This window comes from Bos taurus, chromosome 11 (genome assembly GCF_002263795.3).
Source record: "Bos taurus isolate L1 Dominette 01449 registration number 42190680 breed Hereford chromosome 11, ARS-UCD2.0, whole genome shotgun sequence".
Classification (NCBI taxonomy): domain Eukaryota; kingdom Metazoa; phylum Chordata; class Mammalia; order Artiodactyla; family Bovidae; genus Bos; species Bos taurus.
The window spans coordinates 87,653,789-87,670,750 of NC_037338.1; the positions used below are offsets into that span (position 1 = coordinate 87,653,789).

Here is a 16,962-nt window from a genome sequence, read left to right on the forward strand (position 1 = left end):
TGAAATGATCTCCCCCTGGATGGCCACACGGCCTGCCCCCTCGACTGCCATTTCACACAGGCTGGTTTCAGCTCAAATGTCACTTCCAGACCGTCCTTCTCATCTACTTTGAACTAAAGGGCCCACCTGATCACACATCCCTTACCCTACCTTTTCCTCACTGCACTTCATTGTGCCCAATATTATTTATTTGTATACTATCTGTCCCTGCCTTGTTCAGTACTGTACCTCCAGGGTCTAGCGTGTGTCTGGAACACAGAAGTTGCTCAGTAAGTATTGATTGCACAAATAAACGAATGATGAAATCAGAATGCCTTTTTCCAATATCCACACCAGGTATTAGACACCTGTATAATCTTTGCCTACCTAATATGCGGGAAACATCTCTGTAACTTGCATTTAATATGAGTGACACTGACTACCCTGTTTTTAGCTTGGCCTTTGTCTTTTGTTTTTTCAGAAAGCTAGCTTTTCATATCCTTTGTTCAGCCATCTTTTTCCTATTACTTTGCAAGCACTATTGATATATTAAAGGACTTATCCCTTTGTTCATTGTACACTATAATGGTATTTTCCCAGCTTTTCAGTTGCCTTTGACTTTGTAGTCATATTATTAATCTTTTCCTTTTGCTTTCTGGTTTTGAGACATCTTAGAAAGTCCTTCCCCATTCCAAGATCATCACAGCATTCACAGTTGTTTTCTTCTAAGACTTTATACATGTATATACAAAAGATTATAACGTTTAGATCTTTGATCCACCTGGGATTTACTTTGGGGTGTAAAGAGTAAGGACGTGATCTAGTTTAAAAAGAAAATTTAGCTTTAAAATACAATGAAGCAACTTCCCTGCTGGTCCAATGGTTAAGACTCTGAGCTTCCAATTCAGGGGCCCAGGTTCCATCCCTGGCTGGGGAACTAGATCCCACATGCCACAACTAAGAGTTTGCATGCCACGACTAAAGATCCCACATGCTGCAACTGAGACCCGGTGCAGCCAAATAAATAAATAAGTGTTTTTTTAAAATACAAAGAATACAAATTCCTGGATACCATTTACTTAATATTTTAACGAGAACATTCATAATTTAAAAATAAATTCAAATAAATTTCACCTGTTTTCCAACATACATTTTTGTTTGATATAGGTATTTGTATGTATGTACATGTACGTAATAAAACTCTATTTTTCACCATTCTCTAGAATTTTATATTACAATGACATTACTTTCATTATTAAAATATTTTCCCTGGCAAGTTTCCACTTCATTTCTTTCAATATTTTCTTGTTTTCCTGGATCTTGAAGATTTCTTGTTTGTTTTATTATATTTTGCTTTAAAAAGTCTCTTTTCTATTAAGCTCACTTCTTCATGGAGAAAGGAAGTCTTTATTCTCAGCAAGAAGGAGAAGAGATTTAGTATAAACTGGTAACTCAGAGAAAAATTGGATTCTTCGTAGGTTGTCACATGCTTACAATGGCTAGAAGGGGAAGAAAAAAGACACCATGTTTAAAGAGCCATTTAGAAAGGTACGCACTGGTCCCTTGAATATCCCCCAAATAACCTAAAAACTGTATATGGTTAGACTTAAGATAGTACTCTGAGCTAGAAGGAAACGAACAACCTGGAAGGAATCCTACATTTTATAAAGGAAAAAAATGTTAGCACTGTCTGTGGCCATCAGGCGTGGGACACAGGTAGTCCATAGCCAGTTCTCACAGCTCCTCCTCCACGCCAGGTGGGCCCCCCCTCTTACCACTGTCAAGGCAAACAAAAGCACACAGAGAGAGATTCTGGACATACTGAAAACATACCAGCAAAATAATCCCCAGCTCCCAACCAAAATAGGATACCAGGCTTAATAATGTATGTTGCAATTCTGTATTATAGAAGGAAGAGTTAATGAAGCAATTTTGCTTATTTTAAAGTAATAAGTAGAACCTGAATCTGATCAAATCTCTAAAACACTAAGGAAAACTGCTAAGTAACTCTGCCAATCTCTGCCTACACCAACGTGGAAGCAGGGGGAAAGGGGAACACGTTAAAAGGTGTCATGGGCCGTAATCAGCAAAATCTAGACTACAGGAAATTGTACAGGACACATGACCTGGATTACTCAATAAGTAAACTGCAAGGGGGAAATAAAAGAGATAAAGGGGGAATTTATGAACTAAAGCATTTAAGGGCTATCTCTACCAGCGGCAATGTAAAGACTTTATGTGGATTCTGAGTTATTTAAAAACTTACTGTTGACAATCAGGAAAATCTAGACACTGACTGCATGTTTGATGAGATTAAGGAATTACTACTAGTTTTTAATGTCAGATTAATAGTATTCTGGCTTTAAGAAAATTATGAAGTTTGGGACTTGCTTCCAAATAATCTGGGAGTAGAGGGGTAAAGCAGTGAGCTGGCTAGGGTATGGGGAAAACAAGTCTAGCCACGTGGAAAGTTGTTAATGTGAGGGTGACTATGGGTAGGGGGCATTAATTATACTGTGCTCTCTACCCTTGAATATACTTGAAGTTTTCCATAATAAATAGTTTTAAACAAGTGAACAATATATAGATGGTATAAGCATTTAGACAATGATTTATGTTAACAAATATGGCCCTAAATTCCTGAAAGAATGCTTGCATTTGCACCATAGAGCTCAGACACCCATCAGATGTGACTATGGATAACTACTCTTGGTTCTTTCATCTGCAAAACAGAAAAAAACAACTACCTCATAAGATGGAAAAGAGGATTGAATGAGAATATATATTAAGCACTTATCCAATAGCTGGCACAAAGTAAGGGCTCAAAAATGTTCACTTTCCCTATACTCCTTTAAAACTGATTTTTAAATTTTCACTTAAAATCTTAAGCCTATTTTAATAATATACAAAAAAGCCAATACCCAACTATGTTCACTAGTAGGAAATTTAAAAGCCTCAAATGTTTGTGCATTGATTAGTTTAATGGAAACAGAGTATAAGCCATTTATATGAATTCTCACAAATAAGGTGCCCTCTTTTCTTCTTTTCTAATTTTTAATTTTAGCTCTATGAAGAAAGATTCTTTCAGACAAAATATTATCACAAAAAGGGTAAAAATATTGTTTCCCTTGCCTAGGGACCATAAAGAAAGTTTTATTTTTACAACAAAAAGATAAGAAAAGGTGTACAGTAGGACTTTTTATTTCTAAGTTGAATCAACAACAGTATCTTTTAAGGAGGAAATGGCAACCCACTCCAGTACTCTTGCCTGGAGAATCCCATGGGGGGAAGAGCCTGGTAGGCTACAGTCCACGGGGTCGCAAAGAGTTGGACATGACTGAGCTACTTCACTTCACTCACTTCCCTTATCATAAACTCGGAAAATTTAAATTTTCCTAAAGTTTTAAGTGATAAAACCAAATTTAACATACAATCATTTAAATTCATCCAGATTGTTAGCTCCGCCTCAGACAAGAAGGATAAATACCCTCATGATCTGAAGGGCTCTCACAGCCTTTCTCTGCTTAGTTCTCAAGGCCTGAGTGTTCTCAAAATTATTTCCCAGTACAATGCTTGTCTCTTCTGAACCCTCAAAACTGAGTCCTCCTGCATAACAAAATTCTCCATACAGCTGAAGATCTGCTCTGTTAAGGATCAAAAGATTTCATTTTAACCATTTTGGATAGACATCTTTTAAAACTGAGTTATATATTATTTGGTTATTATTAATCAGAGAACATTCAGCCTATTTTCAAAAGCCTTTACAATTATATGGTGACAAGTTGTCCACTTTTATTGTGGAAATACTAGAAAATACAGGTGAGAAAAACAAACCCAAAGAGAATGCACGTAATTTGGGGACATGCTGAAGCAGATACAGGGTCAAGTTTATTTAGCCCTGTGGAGCTGCTGTGTCATGAATGAACTTCAGACCACTGTAATGTGAGTTCTTCTGTCTGCTTCTGCGGCTGGTTCCTCCATTGTTTGTCAAACGGGTACCACTTATATTTGCTGTCAAGACATTCAGCAGCAGATACCTCTCAGTCTCCCACCTACTCTGCATCTTCTGATGGCGAGGAATCTGGAAATCAGACAACTCAGCCTGATGGACACACACCTCCCAGCAGAGTGAGGGACTAAAGGGCCTCCTGAGAAGAGTGTATATACGTTAGTTACGGACTCAGTAGCCATTTTATTGGTTAGCTGGACCCTTTTTTGCTTACTATGTGGTTTTAGGCTATGGACTAAATAGGCAAGGTAATTTGACAGACGATTTTGGTACACAAAACCATGGTGATAACCATGCTTGATGCATAGAGTGTATTGCTTAGCCTTATAACTCATGCAGAGAAAAAAGTCTTGGTTGTTTCACCTCTGATTATAACAAGGTCTATTTGTAACTAACTGTCTTATGTTACAGGATTATACCCATTAAAAACATCCAAAAATGCACTGATCGTGCCATGTGAAGAGCACAAAGGTGTAGGTTCCCCACTAACCCCCGAGGACCGACTGCAGGCAGATAAAGCAGATGGTACTAACGCATCAGGTCCTAACTTCCTGTCCCATGTGTGGGTCTGGGTGGCTCACCATCTTCTAAAGTCCAACCAATAACCCATCTGCCTCTCATTATGACCAACTCCTTTAAATCATAGGTGGCCTTTTTTTTTTTTAATGAGAAAAGACTACTGCTTCAGGCCAGACCAGAGGTTTCAGGGTGGTTTTTATCCCATTATTTCTAAGAGCATTGCATACCTTTTACAGAACTTCTGCGTACTCAGCCAGTAGAGGGAATTCTTGGTTGTCAGGGACTGGCCTTTCTGCTGCAGGACTCCCTGGAGGCTATGCCCATGGAAACAAGGCCTCTCGCTGTCCTCTTCAGTCCAGTTGAACTGAAAACTTGAAGGCTTTTTTTTTTCAACGTTTGGTGCTGAATCCACCAGTGTGCTAAACTGTTTCTGAAGACTCACCACCATTTCTGGAAATGAAGGGAAAAGAAATGAAATAAAAACTCACGTTAAATGACGAGGTCTGTAGTTTACTTGATAGTAACGCACCAACGCTGGTTTAGTAGTTTTGACAAACGCTCCATGGTGATATAAGAGCATAACTAGGGGAAACTGACACTGGAAGAGGGATGGCGAGGAACTACTTGAAAAGGCTAAAAGGTAAGTTTTATGTTATGTGTATTTTACCACACACAAAAAAACACCAAAAACCAAAAAAAGCAGTTCTCCAAATAAAGAGTTCTGAGAGTATAGATGTATATAGCATTTAAGATTTTGGCAAGAACTTAAGTTCTGTTTGAATATTGCAATGTTCCTGAAATAGATTTCTATGGACATTTCCTACAGAGAAGGACGTTTCTCTGGATGTGCAATGGGACACTTGTTAAACAACTGAGAAAAGGACTTATGCATTCACTTTTCAATTTAAAACACTTAGCTTTTCTACAGCTGGGCTGTTACTTGGTGTTAACGAGACGAAACCCCACTCACCTCTTCTTTTATACACTACCGGCCTGTCAATGGCTGAGTAGTAGAGTGGCTTTTCACCTTTCCACAGAAACCTGCCAAGATAAAGACGCATTTAGAGCAGGATGGAGATGAAATGGGCCTCAACACACTTCAGAGAAGTTTCTCAATGGCAGTATCTGAAATTCCTGATACTCATATAATAGTTCTGACTTAGAATGACCTGCTGACACGCGTCTCTACAGCACTCATGACTTAGACGTAAGAGGGTGGCACTGCAGGAGGCAGGAAGTCAATGGAAGGATAAGTTCCACACAAAACCTCCCAGATGCCATAAGATCACGAAGAAATGATTGATTATACCATCATCATAAAATCCCCATGTCGCCTGTTCTCATACAGTGAGGCCACCTAAGAAACTGTTCCTCCTTGTCTTTGGCCAAACACCCTTCTGCTGCAGATAAGGTAGTGGTACTTCTGACTCTGATAACTTGTGCAAAGTGAACAGTAAGTGCCTGCCTTCTAATGCAGAGGTGTAATCACGGTGAATAGGTTATGGTCTTCCTGAAAATTATATGTGAACTAAATCATACCACATTTAAATATTCAGAGAGCTTGCCATTTGTGATTCTTTCAAACATCTTTTTGTTATTTATCAAATAATAAAAGTGACAATATATTCAAGGTAAAAAATCTCTTAATAATAAAGAAGTTCCCTAAACAGTTTAATCCCACTCCCTAGATAAACCCACTATTAAAAACGCCTTGTGACTACCTCATCTAGATAGATTTTCTTATGCATTTATAGTAAATGCCCATACAGGTTGCAATTACGCTGCAGTCAAGGAGGTGTTATTACTTCCTTGAGGTTATATGCACAGAAGGTGGGAAAGGTGGGCCATCAAAAATGATTAACACTCGTCAGACAGTCCTTCTTTAAGCATTTACTTTACTTTGTTTACCTCTTTTCAAAACTACAAACAATAGAGGCCCAGCACGAAGCCAGGAAGCCACAAGGTGGCTTTTCTCCAGGAAGCCACAAGGTCCTATATGCTCTGTCTGTCCAGTCTTCCCTCGAGATTTGGTTCCCCACTGCTGTATATTAAGGTATAATTCACATGTAGTAAAACCAACCCTGTTCAGTGTATAGCTGCACTAGTTTAGACAAACACATACAGTTGTATAATCACCACCATGAACAGTTCCATACTCTCAAATCTCCCATGCCTCTTGAAGGTCAACTCCTCCCCTGATCCTCAGTTAAACTTGGTCTCAATCACCAATCTGTTTCTCTATTCTTACAGCTTAGCCTTTTCCAGAAAATCATATAAATGAAATTAGACCGTATGTAACCTTTTGAGTCTTTCATTAGCATAATGTATTTATGATTCATTCATATTTCTGGATGTATCAGAAGTCTGTTCCTTTCTAGTACTGAAGAGTGTTTCATTTTACAGATATGCTACAGTTTACCCATTACCACCTGAAGGGCATCTGGGTTGTTGCCAGTTTTGGGCCACAAGGTTTCATTCGTTTTCTTGTGAATGAAGTATACAGATCTCTATATATTCATATATAGGTTTCTGTGTGAACTTACTTTTGGCCCATTTAAAAAACTGAGTTGTTTTCTTATTATACGAAAATAATTCTGGATACAACCATATATTGGATACAAATCATATATTCTGGATATAAACCTTCTATCAGATATGTGATTTGAACATATTTTCTCCTAGCCTGTAGCTTTTCTTAACAGTATTTTTAGAAGAGAAGTTCTTTCTTTTGATGAAGTCTAACTTGTCTTTTTTTTTTCCTTTATGGATCATGGCTTTGGTATCATATCTGAGAAAATTTTTGCCTAACTTAAAAGGCTGCAAAGATCTGCACATGCTTTTAAATTTTCCTCCATGAAAACTGGCAGTCAAAGCACTCTCTAAAGCTATTTTTAGGTTTTCAACTACAGTTTACTAGTGTTGCTCACAATCCCATGCATAGAGAGACCTATGCTGCACTGTAGAAAATACTTTAACAACTTTTACCTGACAATATGGAAGATGATGTCTAGAAGAATAGAGAGAAAATTTAGAAATTTATGTCAACAACAGAGATGGGGAAGGGCAGAACAGGTGACGGGCATACATGGGAGCCCTGTGCCCACAGAGCAGTCAGCAGTGACTTAGAAGTCATCTCAGTCATCCCAAAGCACAGACTCTACGAAGGATCTTGGTAACAGATCCCCTGGACAAGCTCTTCCCAGAGGCCTGGTGTCCATCTGGAAAATGCCACTTTGAAACTAGACATACGTTCTTTGGTCACTAAATTCTCCCTTAAAGTAGCTACAAGTCAGTGAGCCTTTTGATGCACAGCTGACTGAGGCACTGCAGGAAGAATCTGGGCTCTAACAGGTATGTCTGAAGTGTAAGTTGGTGCCTGGTTTGGGTTCACGAATGGGCACCTGTTCAACCCTGAGATGCCCAAGTGGCATGGCCTCTGAATACCTAGCCTTTCAGTACTGGCCGGGACCACCCCAGCGGCACCAGAAAAGAAAGGTCCGATGGCTGGTTCTCCAAGATTACCTAAGAACTCAGGACAGCCTATGTTCTCGCTGCTACTCTTGTGCCTGCTGAGAGCCAATGACTAAAGACATTCCTTCTCCAACAGAAAAGAGGAAGGCCTCCGTTCCCTGGGTGCCCACAGCTGCCAGAAGCTCACCCTCACTATCTGTCCAACCTGAACAGGAAGAAACTGCCCATCTCCTCCCCTCTTCAGCAAGGATCCTCTCTCCCACAGCGCTTTATTCATCCCCAGAAGTCTGTTTCTCGATTTAAAAGCTCTCTTAAATTCAGGGGAGAAATAATCTAATTCTATCTGCAAACACTGAAATTTAGTTCTTGATTAAGAATATCAAGGAGGCCTTATTAGCCTTACTTTACTGATGAAGAAACTGGAGTTATCATTTTAACTAATTTGAGGAATCTTGATTTTTCTCAGGGGATATAAAATGACTTGAGCAAATGAGTACTGTTGCAAAATGACATAAACTCCAGAAATGTTAACCTTTTCTTCAAAGTTTCACAGAGACTCAAAGTTCCAAGAACAGATATAAAACCCGTTCAAATCAGAAACCTATAGCAATGTACCCTCTACTACATAACACAGTATCTCTGAAAATTTATGAGCTGACTACATTTCAGTGCACTGAGGCCGCAGTTAAACAGCTGGTTTTAAACAATCAGGATTCACCCCTGCACTGTCTCTAATGCTATGCTCTTTCCACTCTGCCACGGTGGACCTGGGTGGGCTTCCCTGTTGCTCAGTGGTAAAGAACCGCCTGCCAATTCAGGAGATGCGGATTTGATCCCTGGGTCAGGAAGATCCCCTGGAGAAGGAAACAGCAACCCACTCCAGTATTCTTGCCTGGGAAACCCCACGGACAGAGGAATCTGGCGTGCTGCAGTCCATGGGGGTCACGAAGAGTTGGACACAACTTAGCGACTAAACAACAACAATGGACCTACGTGAGGAGGAGAGCTCCAGGTCAAACAGTGAGACTGACTGAAACATGCTACTCTCTTTCTGCTTTGCTTTGTTTGGATTTTTATAGGGAACTTTATTTTGGAGGAACAGTCCAGTTATAGACGACACAGGCTGACGTCTGCAGTCTTCTGTAATAGTGGGAAGCGCAGATGGGAACTGAGCCACTGTGGGAAACGAAAGAGGGAGGAATACCAGAAACGCAGAGAAGAGTCATGCAGATTACGAAAAGACGAGTACTGGGTACAATACAGCTCCCTGGACTGGATTCTGGATCAGGAGGAGGACACTAATATTACTATTTTTTAAATCTTCTGGCCACACCGTGTGGCATGTGGTATCTTAGTTCCCTGACCACGGATGGACCCTGCCTCCCTCACGTTGGCAGTGTGGAGTCTTAACCACTGGATCACCAGGGACGCCCCTAAAAGGACATTATAGGGCTTCCCTGATAGCTCAGTTGGTAAAGAATCTGCCTGCAAAGCAGGAGACCCCGGTTTGATTCCTGGTTTGGGAAGATCCCCTGGAGAAGGAAAAGGTTACCCACTCCAGTATTCTGGCCTGGAGAATTCCAGGGACTATACGGCCCATGGGGTTGCAAAAAGTCGGACATAACTGAGCGACTTTCACTCACTCACTAATAGTTAATAGAAATATTTTAAAAAGTTTAGACAGAGGGGTTAATTCTAGAAAAAAGGGTCATAATGCTGGTGAGTCTGAACTGATGAAACTCGAGCTTTCAGATGTAAAGCAATAGACTTGAAAAATAAAGTCGGTGAATCTAAAGCTCTAGGTAACATACTTTGCCCTGGCTTCCTCCCACTTTTGTTTTTTCTCATCAATAGCTTTCTTCATAACTTGGTACCATTTTCTGAAATCAAACCATGGTTTATCTGAAAGAAATGAAATCCATGATTATTAACCAAATATGTCACATTATTATAACACATGTTGCTCATTTGAGTCTCTACTCACTGATCTGACTAAACATTTATATGCCAGCCCTTGGAAATTATGGAGGGACTGACTATGTCCACACTCTAGTATGACTCCTGAGCAATCTGCTGTCACTCCCTTCCGTTCTAAGCTCTCACCTATACTGTGGCCCTTTATTACACCAAAACTACCTTAAAAAAAAAAAAATTGGAATATAGCTGCTTTACACTGTGGTGTCAGTTTCTGTTGTACAGCAAACTGAATCAGCCATACATACACATATATCCCCCTTTTTTGGACTTTCTTCCAATTAAAGTCACCACAGAGCACTGAGCAGAGCTCCCGCAGCTCTACAGTAGGTTCTCATTAGTGATCTATTTTATACATAGTAGTGTAGATATATGTCAATACCAATCTCCCAATTCACCCCATCCCCCTGCCTTTTCCCCTTTGGTAATCATACGTTTCTTCTCTACAGCTGTGTTTCTATTTTTGCTTTGCAAATAAGATCTTTACTATTTTTCTAGATTCCACATATTGAAACCATCTTTTTACATGTCTGTTTATCCTAGATTTGACTATTACCTCCTTGAGAATAGAAGATATATTAGATAATTATACATATAAACAGTCTGATACAAGGTACAAGTTTCTTCTTCTCTATATTTATTGTATCTTTTAATTCACCTTTTACAATCACTTGATTGACTAAAAACAAAAAAAGTACCTTCTTTGTTCTTTTCATTATATTTCTTGGCAATATTAGACAAAGACCTGGAGACACAAATAAACAAATCAATTTATTTGGAAATCATTCATTTGAAGACAGTTAAATTTTGAATTCTTCCGAAAGAAAAGTATAGAACAGTACTTGAAACTGATGCCAACTTTTAATGCAGAAGCAAGCACTTAAATAGGGAAAAAGACACTGCCACTCTTTGTTGGCATTTTAAGATTCTTTCACTTTCCAAAATAATCTTTGAGGATACATAGTGCCAGAAACCAAAAGGTACACAGATGAAGTGCTAAGTGACTCTTTAGAATTTGTGTATGATGATTTAAAACTCAAGAGAAAGAGACACATGTGTATCTTCCTAAAAATGGAAGAAAACATGATCCAAACAACTTTCTAAAGGAGAATGAAATCTCTGACAAATACCTGAGCCAAAACATCAGGTAAGGAGTAACTGCTGCTACGAGTCAGTGTTCTGTAACAACTGAGAGTCTCTACTTTCTACTGAGTAAAGGATATAGAATCCTTTACTCTGAATTAGTAGGGGAAAATCATACAATTTTTTCCTCCTAAGAGTACACACACTTACCATTCTAAATTGTCATCCAATAAAAAGAGCAGTTTCAATGCCACTACAATGACAGCTACAGCTTGCACATCATATTTAACAGTTTTTGCCTTTTTAGCTATAGGATCAAATCTTAGAAAATCCACTTCTCCTATTCCAGTCGATTTTACCACTAGGCAGGTTACATTATGCATTTCATCTGTTGAAGAACAAAACAGAAAAATGTGAAATTAAATTCTTTGGTTAATGAGACCATACTAATGTATACATCCATGAGATAAGCTTTATCTTAAAATATGATACTATGCCAGAACTCTGAGGTATACCATTTTGTGTATAAATAAACCAAAAAATGAAATGTGTATAGAAAAACAAATGGTCGAATCCTGGCAAGGTTTATCTTCTCCTATTCTGACTTCCCAAAATGCCTGCTATCTATGGCACATATCTTGGCACCAAATATACAGGCACACATCCATCTTCTATTGCTTCATCCACGCTCCTTGTCTGTGTTTCTACAGCAATTTGCATTTACCTGAAACTAACTTTCCTGTAAGACCAAGGGCTTCTCTAATATGTACTCACTCGGAAAGCTAGGGCGCCTGGCCTTCCAGAGTGCATCCCGCCCGCTGCACTGCTTTCCCAAAGAAATTACACGCTCAGCACAGACTCATCTGTTATTCAAGGCTGAGTAACTTGGGACTTGGAGCCAGAACACCTACAGCCTATATATTCAGGCCTTCTGATCATGAGCTTTGTGACTCCGGACTAGAGCCACTCAACCTCAGTTTCTTCATTTGTAAAAGTGGGTTATGGTGAAGATAAACATAGGACATAAAAGACAGGACAAGTGAATTATACTTTGAAAACTCTGAATTACTAAGCAAATTTCTTTACTTACTAACTGAAGTACCTATGTTTTGATTAAATTCAAGTAGAACAGTTGTTCTTTACAAGAGCATAATAAGTTGTATTGCATTTCCTATATACTGTCAGTCATTATGTTCTATTGATTCTATTCTCTTAATGTAATATACAATACTTTTATAACAGTACAAATAATATTACATACAGTACATACATGTCCTCTATATAGTATTATATATAGAATGTATTACTATAAAAATGGTATTTCTTGAAAAATGTCTCCCCTATTTATTTAAAATTAATATCTTGAATTGCTTCTCTTATACTAAAAGTACATAGTAATAAAAAGCAAATGAAAGCAATTATGAGGAAGGGAGCCAGGAGAGGAGAGAAAAACGAAGATTCTGACCTGGAGTATTATGGGACCTGGAGTACTATGTGACGCCTCGGCCGTCAAGCAGCCAGGCGTCACTCAGCTTGCCTACGTTTCATCTGAGATGAGCACACCTACCCGTCCTCCCTTTCCACCTTCACAGATGAGGTAATACAGATGAAGGCACTTTGGAAACTCTACAGGGTTCCCCACAAATTAAACAGACATGATTATGAAAGCGGCCAGGAATTCTCTCTGGCCGGCTTCTCAGTCCCAGGATGAGGGACAAAACTAAGGGATGTATTTGGAGTTCAGTCAGAGCCACAAAAGAGGCAGTGCTTACTCAGCAAGGGTGTGTGTGTGTGACATGCTTGCTGGAAGCTGCTTTCTGCTCAGTTCCAGAGACGACATTGTCATACATAAAGGCACTGAGGAGGGGCATTCATTGCCCCAGCATGCTTAAAACCACCTTTAGTTTTCTGGGAACCCGAAAACCTCTCTTTGAAAAAGGGCCAAGTACACAGATCTCTTCTTTTTGATCAACAGCACAAGAGAACTGTAGAGTGCAAACTTTCAGCTTTGAAAATGGCAATATTCTAGAAGTCTTCTTATAATCTCATGGGTAGGAGGCCAATCAATGTCACATTTTAGAATGTAATTTCTAAGGTGAAGGGACCACCACATCTTAGTTTGTAGATCTATTTTGTTTACTGTTTCCTCCCACTATTACGTAATACAAACTCAGTATAGGACATTTATAAGATACATAAAGTGCAAAGAAGGAAAAAATGCATTACTATAACTTAGACATAGCACTTCAATATTTGGGTAAATTTATTTCCAATATTTTCACGAATATTTTAACTATATAGCTATGATTATATTATATATAATTTATAATTTGGCCTATTTCCTTTTCTATTATGACATAAACATTTCCCATGCTTTTATATACTCTTCACAAACATGATTTTAAAAGATGCACACGGTTCCACTTAATATACAAAATATTTACTTAAACATTACCTTTCTGTTGGATATTTATTTCTGATTTCTCAGTATTAAAAACAAGGTCAATAACACTTGTGTATAGTTTTTTATCTATATTCCAAATTATTTCTATTGAACACTTTGTGAGAAGTAAAATTTCTCTAACTTGGCTCTTTTTAAAATGGTCTCTAAAACAGCACTTTAAAACATCAGATGATAGCAGTCTCTCTCTGTATATTATAGTGGTTTTAATTCTACTTGTTACTTTCAGGAAGAGTTGGGTGAGAAATACTACTAAGTTACACACACTGGTCAGAAAACACTGCCACCATCGTTTCTGTCCAATAGCAACTACGTGAGCTAAACACTTGCCATAACCCAGCCTGAGCCAGTTATATTTTGGAAATTCCTTGCATTCTTTCCATATCTTAGTGTTCCCCATTATGAGCTTAGGATTTTGGAGTATATAACAGAACACAGGAACTTGCCATATTTTGAAAAAAAACACTCCAAAAGTAAATCAAAAAACCAAAATCCAAAACAATAAACCAATATATGTAACTTGCTAAAGTGCAGCAATCAGACTTCCCAAATTCTGGAATCTTAATCAAAGAGCCAGTGACTTCTGAAGTTACAGTAAGAGACATACATTCCTTAGCTTAATAAATGATACATTTTGAGAAGTGTATTTTTTCCTCTTTAAAAAATATTTTATAAGACTTAATATTTACATTTGTGTATATATGTTACTCCAATTTATGTTTATTTTTATAGCTAAAATTATATATGCAGCTTTGTATATTGTTTTTTTCATACAACATGTCTTTTCCTTTCCTATTAAAAATATATTCAATCACTTTTTTTTATTTGCATAAGCAATAATATAGTCACGCCATGTTTGTATTTTCTGTTAAGAATAGAAACCCTGCATTTCTCACATTTCTAGTTTAGCAAGAAATTCAGGAATAGATTCCATCGGCGAATTCCGCTGGGGTGACCTGTGTCTTGGTGTATTGTGAAGAAGGGCTAGTGAGGCTGCCTTTGCATCCTACCAGACCTTCATCTCCATTTGCTTTAGGGACTGGAAACAGCAATATGTTACTAAACAATAAAAATATCACTGTAGATTAACTTCTGGGATTTTAAAAATTAGAATTCTTTAATAATTATGCTTCATGCAAATGGAGGAGTGCTGCCCTTTTTTGGCGGAGGTTCCTAAGTAATTAATAATACATACTGAATCATGTGTTACTTGTATTCAGCAAAAACTTACTGTAAAAACCAAACATTATCTCTCAAGCTTATCCCTTTCATCCAAAATAGAACTCATTACTTCTGAAGAGTGTCCTTTTAACCATTTTAAATGGTCCAAAACATTTTAAGAAAGAATTTTGAAATTAACCTTCATGTTACTGTGGACCCTGTCAGGTGACTCTAATAGTCTCTGATTGAGAGGATTCAATACATTTTTCATAATAATTCAATAAGTCAAGGCTTACTCACCGTATATACCTCACACTTACCAGGGAGATTGACCTCCATCAAGTATTTCATACACAAGATGTTTGGATGAAGATAGCAGTTTTCAGTTATGTCTGGAAAACGTGGCAAATCTAAAAATGTGGCAACTTCAATTATTTTTTTAAAGATAACTTCATAGTTAGGCCAAGACTGGAATGAAAGAGATAGTCAAAGTAGCAATTTTTGCAACATAAATTATTTTTAAAACTACTTTCTGATTTTAAAAATAACATGTATTCACTGAATAAAACTTGGAGTATAGATTAAAAACATTAAGTAGAAACACCCATAAACCCCAAATATCCTCACTGAGCTGTTTTAAACAGTAATAGTGATAAATTAAAAAGCCACTAAAATTCTATCTGGCTCAAACAATTCTTACTGGCCTTACCCATGATATAGTGAAACCATTACTTCTTGCCAATCATGGAAGAATCTGGGATAAAGCTGCAATCCTACTGGAATTATGATGTTGTCATAATCCCAGCAAAGCAGGACTTCCCTCTCGCCTTCCCTAACCAGCACCCTCTCACCAACCTTCAAATTCACAGCTAACAGATTCAGTTCAGTGTCACATAACATTCACATGCTTCTATGTTGGAGATGACACCAGGGCTTAAGTCTATTAGTTAGAAACGTGTGATTCAGCTTTCTATTTTCTCACATGTTAGCCTATAAGAAAGAGTATCTTACAGAATTTGGGAAAATGTATGAGCCAATATTAATAAATTAATTCTGTTCATTTTAAGAGCAGCCTTGTAGTTAATTTGGTATGCTATTTATATTTCTGCAATTTCTAAACATTCTTCTCATTGATACTACATATAATTTTTCCTCATTTACTTATCCATTCACATAAAAATATTAAATTTAGAGTCTATTCTATGTAAGATACTTCGGGATATATAAAGATGAATAAAGTGATCTCTTCAAGGAATATATACTCTAGAAAAGGAGGTCAGTGTTCAAAAATAACTATAGGATAAGATAGCTGTTGAGTGCTACAACTAAGATTTTTTTTTAAAGATCTATGGGATTTCAGAAAAACTAACATTTCTGACATGGTTGCTGCTGCTAAGTCGCTTCAGTCGTGGCCGACTCTGTGCGACCCCATAGACGGCAGCCCAACTGGCTCTCCTGTCCCTGGGATTCTCCAGGCAAGAACACTGGAGTGGGTTGCCATTTCCTTCTCCAATGCATGAAAGTGAAAAGTGAAAGTGAAGTCGCTCAGTCGTGTCCGACTGTTAGCGACCTCATGGATTGCAGCTACCAGGCTCCTCCATCCATGGGATTTGCCAGGCAAGAATATTGAAGTGGGGTGCCATTGCCTTCTCCTTCTGACATGGTTGGACCTCGTTAAAATTAGGCCAGAATACAAACATTCTGGAAACCTGTTTGGCAATATTTATTAAAGTTGACTGGAAGTCAAGAGTGAGATTACTCTCAGGGTGCAGGTGATCACGACTGGAAGTGGGGACTGGATGGAGCTTCTGGGGTGCAGAGATTGTTGTTTCTTGATCTAGGGGGCTGGTTCAGGTAATGAAAGTTCATCAGGTTGGGTACATTTGTGATATGTTCACTTTGCTGTATGTATGTCTAGCTTAAAAAAACATGGTAAGAGAGAAACTTCAGTAAACTATTTTGTGTAACAATCACTTCATACATCACTCTATACGAGAAATCATCCAACCAGCAAATTCAGAGTTGGCAAGACCTTTAAAGGTATCTGGTCTAAATTTACAAAACCCCCTAGCAGCTGTATGTCTAGCTCTTCTTTTAAATCTCCAGTGATGGGAACTCAATACCTTTCCTGAAGGTAGTCTATTCAATTTGTAATGCATTTAATCATTACAAGCTTCTTCCTTATTCTAAGTGAAAATCTGTTTCCCAACAATTTGTACCAATAATATTGCTCTGTCATGTCTTGCCCATTTTCTAAACGTGTGAAAGTGTTTGGGAACCAAGTGAAAGGACGAATACTTCTCTG

General features: G+C 38.1%; 1 protein-coding gene across 2 annotated transcripts in view; it reads right to left on the reverse strand.

Moving 5' to 3' along the window:
- Nucleotides 1-693: 693 nt before the first annotated feature.
- Nucleotides 694-16,962, reverse strand: part of TAF1B (TATA-box binding protein associated factor, RNA polymerase I subunit B) — a 55,683-nt gene continuing 39,414 nt past the window's right edge. Inside the window, exons 2-8 of one of the 2 annotated variants that reach the window (XM_024998510.2) lie at nt 14,978-15,125; nt 11,246-11,423; nt 10,651-10,697; nt 9,790-9,880; nt 5,478-5,548; nt 4,735-4,957; nt 694-1,478 (exon numbers count right to left, since the gene is read on the reverse strand). In XM_024998510.2, the coding sequence (XP_024854278.1) occupies nt 1,274-1,478; nt 4,735-4,957; nt 5,478-5,548; nt 9,790-9,880; nt 10,651-10,697; nt 11,246-11,423; nt 14,978-15,125 (963 nt within the window). In that variant the 3' untranslated portion in view covers nt 694-1,273. The remainder of the gene's footprint in view (nt 1,479-4,734; nt 4,958-5,477; nt 5,549-9,789; nt 9,881-10,650; nt 10,698-11,245; nt 11,424-14,977; nt 15,126-16,962) is intronic. The other variant, NM_001075503.1, reaches the window with a different exon arrangement.